Raw genomic sequence first — 5,364 nt, forward strand, 5'->3', positions numbered from 1 at the left:
ATTTTGTTCCCTCTTAAGCAAGGTGTATTCATCTACAAATGTTTCAAATTCTTATTCCTTTGTTTTGTCTTGTGGGGCTACAAGTAATGCCACAGATGCAGATGGCAGGATTTGGAGTCCAGATTCCACATATCTCTCCTCTTCTTCTCCTGGTAATTCAATCACATCTAAAGCTAAATACCAAGACCCTTCATTGATTTCTGATATTCCTTACATGACTGCTAGAATTTTCAAGAATCAAACCGCCTATACCTTCCCTGTTTCTCCGAAATCTCGCCATTGGATTAAACTTCATTTTTACCCTGCTTCTTATGACAATTTCAAGTGTTCCAATTCTTTCTTTTCTGTAACAGTTGCCGCTTTTACTCTTCTCAACAACTTCAGTGCCTCAATCACTGCACAAGCACTAACACAAGCTTATATCATAAGGGAATTCACTCTTGTCCCTCTCCAAACTGCCACCCTTAGCATCACCTTTAGCCCTTCTTCCAAGGACTCATTTGCTTTTATCAATGGAATTGAGATTGTTTCAATGCCAGAAATCTTTGAAGACGCACCGATGGTGGGATTCTCGGATCAGACTACAGAAACACAAGCTTCTTCTATGCAAACCATGTTCAGGTTAAATGTTGGTGGACAGTATATTCCAGCAAATAATGACTCAGGCCTTGGAAGAATATGGTATGATGACGCGCCATATTTGTTTGGTGCATCCTTTGGTATCACATCTGTAGCTAATAACAGTGTCAAAATATCATATCCTTCTAATTTACCCAATTACATTGCTCCAGTGGATGTTTATAGGACAGCACGATCCATGGGGCCAGATCCAAATGTCAACAGGAATTATAATCTCACTTGGATCTTCCAAATTGATGCAAATTTCACTTATCTTGTGAGGTTACATTTCTGTGATTTTCAAATGAAAAGGATAAATCAGAGGGTGTTCAATATATATATTAATAATCAGACTGCTTTAGAAGATGCTGATGTGATTGCATGGTCTTCTGCCCCAGATGTGCCAGCATACAAGGACTTCGTAATATATGCCACAGATCAACCTGGTGATGATGAAATATGGTTGGCTTTACATCCTACTGATGATACGAAGGCTGAGTTTTATGATGCAATTCTAAATGGGTTAGAGATTTTTAAGATCAATGACACATCGGGGAATTTGGCAGGGCCCAATCCTGTACCACCACCACCCCTAGATCCAGACACTGATTCTCAGTCAAAACCATCATTTTCATCAAATAAAACTAGTAAGAAAGTCATAATAGCTGGTTCAGTTGTAGGAATGGCAGCTGGCTTTGGTATTATTCTTGGTGTCCTTACTTTTGTCAAGCAAAGGAAAAATATGAACAATGGAGGGAATAAGTCGAGCAGAGGTGGTTGGTTACCAATATATAGCAGTAGGTCTACAGAAACTAGAACAACTATCTCAGGCAAGAGCAATGGCAGTAGTCACATTTCCAACATAGGTGGAGGCCTTTGTAGGCACTTCACCTTAGCTGAGATAAAACATGGTACTAAGAATTTTGATGAGTCACGAGTTATTGGAGTTGGGGGATTTGGTAAAGTGTACAGAGGAGAGATTGACGGAGGTACTGTCGGTGCTATTAAGAGAGCAAACCCTTCTTCTGAACAAGGACTTCATGAGTTCCAAACTGAGATAGAATTGCTCTCAAAACTTAGACACAGGCACTTAGTCTCACTGATTGGGGCTTGTGAAGAGAATGAAGAGATGATATTAGTGTATGATTACATGGCTAATGGGACATTGAGAGAGCACCTTTACAAGCACAACAAGCCACCCTTGTCATGGAGGCAAAGGTTGGATATTTGTATTGGTGCAGCTAGAGGTCTTCACTATCTTCACACTGGTGCAAGGTACACTATCATCCATAGGGATGTGAAAACTACAAACATTTTGCTGGATGACAAGTGGGTGGCAAAGGTTTCTGATTTTGGGCTCTCAAAAACGGGACCTAATCTTCATCAAACTCACGTTAGTACAATGGTAAAAGGAAGTTTTGGATACTTGGATCCAGAGTATTTCAGAAGACAACAACTGACAGAAAAGTCTGATGTGTACTCTTTTGGAGTTGTACTTTTTGAAGTATTGTCTGGAAGACCAGCTCTAAATCCTAGTCTTCCCAGGGAACAAGTAAGTCTAGCTGATTGGGCATTACACTGCCATAGGAGAAATACTACCAAGGAAATTGTGGATCCGCATATTAAGGGGCAGATTATACAAGAATGTTTGAACCAATTCGTTGATACAGCAGTGAGTTGCTTGTCTGATCATGGAACTGATCGTCCTTCAATGGGTTCAGTGTTGTGGAATCTCGAGTACTGCCATCAGTTGCAAAGTGATCCTGATGAACCAAAGATGGCTGCAGAAAAGAAAGCGAGCGATGCTTATGCTATGCATACAGAATTGTTAACCGTTGCAGAAGAAGGCGGAGAAGGTCAGGAGTCAGAAGATCATAGCACGGAGGCAGTCTTCTCACAAATTGTGAATCCACAAGGTAGATAGTAGCTTAGTTCTACCATTGTACTGTTTGCTTAGAAGTTTCCTTTCGGGGTTAGAAATTTTGAAGAGAGTTTATAGTTGATGAAGAGGTTTGCATAGTTTGTAGAGCACCTCCATCTCCAACCGGTAGGTTGGGTGCTTGAGTCATGTGGATGGCAAGTGGAAGTACTGATAATACTCCTAGACTGGGGATGAAAAACAAATGCACTTAGATCTTGTGCTTCTATCATCTTTAGTGCCTTCATTAATTTTGCTTCCTTGTGAGTGAAGCAGGTTCAATGTTATAGCTGCATTGCTGACGGTTAGCATAACTCTTATTTTAGATTGCATTCTATAACTGCATTGCTGACGGTTAGCATAACTCTTATTTTAGATTGCATTCTAATGGTTCTGCATTATTATTAAAGAAAAAGTAAACAGATCAACTAGGATAACCAGTTGTCTTTGAAATTTATATTTATGGTGGAGTACAAATTGGTTATATGTAATGCATGTGGATGATGGTAGAATTGAAAGAATTTTTTTTAATTATTATTTACAAACAAGTCAGATTCATCATCTCACTTAACCAGTATGGCCAAATCCAAACAAGAGTCTAAATATCAAAGAATTCAAAAATATCAAAGAATTCAAACTTCTAAGGAAACCATTATCTCAAAGCATCATATTTCAATACTATGCCATGGATGTGGATGATAGTAGAATTAAAAGAATGTTTTAAAATTATAAGTCAGATTCATCACCTCACTTAACCAGTATGGCCAAACCCAAACAGGAGTCTAAATATCAAAGAATTCAAACTTCTAAGGAAACCAGTACGATCTCAAAGCATCAGACTTCAATACCTTTTCATCACAAGAAAGCAACTTGCTTGATGTTTAATTTAGGGTACCTTACATAAATACCAAACATTAAGATGGTAATTACTTTTTTTTTATCACAAGTTTGCCAAATAACATAATATACCACTTTTTACTTTTATTGATATATATATATATTTGGCCTTGATACTATTTTGATACATTTGAAAAAAAATGTTAGCTAAATAAGGAAATAACAAAATCTCCTTAAATTGAAGAGTAAATCACGTTTCATCAATTTTAAAAGGACAATAAATGTAAAAATTAACAAAAAATCAAAATATTCATCTCTTCAAATAATACTAGATTAAAAACTGCAATTTTAACACAAATTCTTCGTCATTTTTTTTCTTCTTCATCTAAATTGCACCTTAAAGTGGTAACAAAACTTCAAAATTTTCAATTTATACATAGGACAGTTTGCTAAGATCTGAACACTTTTGATACTTTTATTAGTTGATACTTTTGATACTTGTTGTTCCTAGTTAAGTGTTTTTGATAATCTATACTTTGTACTGATATTTGTTGCATTTGTTAGATTTGATACATTTCAAGTCTGATATGTGAATTTGATACGTTTGTTTATAGATTTTGATACATTTGAAACATTATGATAGCAGGGTTTCACTGTCATGTGTTTATACAACATAAATTTTTTTGATACATTTTAATATACGTATTTGATTCATCTGTTTTATGTTAGTATATTTGGCCTTGATACATATAATATTTTTGTGTCTGTGTATTTGGCCTTGATACATACTTCCTCCATTTCAAAAAGGATGACCTACTTTCCTTTTTAGTTCGTTTAAAAAAGAATGACCCCTTTTTTTTTAGCAACTTTTAAATTTTAACTTTCCACATGACCTGTTTAAGACCACAAGATTGAAGGACATTTTGGTACATTTGACATATCTTTAATTTAACACCACAAGATTCAAAATTCTTTTTTATTTTCTTAAACTCTGTGCCAAGTTAAACTAGGTCATTCTTTTTGAAACGGGGGAGTATAATATTTGGTCTTAATACATATAGTATTTTGCCTTGAAATACATCACAGTATAGTACAATGTTATTTGTCCGGAATAAAATCCACCACTTCACCACTTGAAGAACCAACAATGTTCTTATCAATTTGGGTAACACCCAAACTACATAATGGTAAATCATCGAAATTCATAAAAATAATTAAAAAAAAAGATGAAAACACAAAAGATGTGTTTTGTAACTAAGATAAAGTAATCTTTCTTAAAGTCAAATTCAACATTCCACTCACTTCTCGAAAAAATGAGAAGTTGTTTTCAACAAATTGACTTGAATGTCATTTGCATTAGATGGATGATGGAGATAATTGATTGAAACTGAAATTTGGAGAGAAGTTATCGATTATTTTGGGATGGAAAATTAAAAAAATTGAAAAGAGAGATTTGGGGCTAAGAAGTAGGAGTTTGTATGGATTTGAGAGTGAAAATATATGTATCAAGGGTAAAAATGCAAAAAATGGTATATTATGAAATATTTTAAAAGATGTGAGATTTTTCGAAATAATGGTTCTTAAGTTAGTTTATTTCTGTAATTTAGCCTTTAATTTATTCATATACTTGTAAATCTCAAGTTAATTATTCTGCAAGAGAAAAGGGGTAAACCAAAAACAAAGGAAAATCTCACTTGCATTGGATCAGGACGGGCAAATACAGTTTTGTAAAGCAATGAATTGATGCGAAACAAGGTTAACTTAATGAGTGAAGTTTTTCACTTCAAAGAAGTTTACTATTTATAAAATGTCATATGTTTGTATGTATCTAGTTTACTATTCAAAGTATAGAACCATTCCTAAGAACTTATATTCCTTATTATGTACTGTGGGCATAGTCAAACACATAGATAGAGCTGTTACTTCATTGCTGCACCATTCTGAAATCTCATTGTATTGGACATAAATAAGTAACCGCTGCTTCATCCAAC

At 34.9% G+C, this 5,364-nt stretch overlaps 1 protein-coding gene across 1 annotated transcript; it reads left to right on the forward strand.

Annotated features, from left to right (window-relative positions):
• Window positions 1–2,850, forward strand: LOC107842672 (receptor-like protein kinase ANXUR1; the record flags this gene model as incomplete). The annotated part of the gene is given in 1 exon segment (XM_016686624.2): window positions 1–2,850. A coding segment is annotated over 1 exon segment (2,542 nt), but the record flags the coding sequence as incomplete, so codon positions are not given.
• Window positions 2,851–5,364: the final 2,514 nt, after the last annotated feature.

The sequence above is a fragment of the Capsicum annuum genome, unplaced genomic scaffold, assembly GCF_002878395.1.
Source record: "Capsicum annuum cultivar UCD-10X-F1 unplaced genomic scaffold, UCD10Xv1.1 ctg4552, whole genome shotgun sequence".
Classification (NCBI taxonomy): Eukaryota; Viridiplantae; Streptophyta; class Magnoliopsida; order Solanales; family Solanaceae; genus Capsicum; species Capsicum annuum.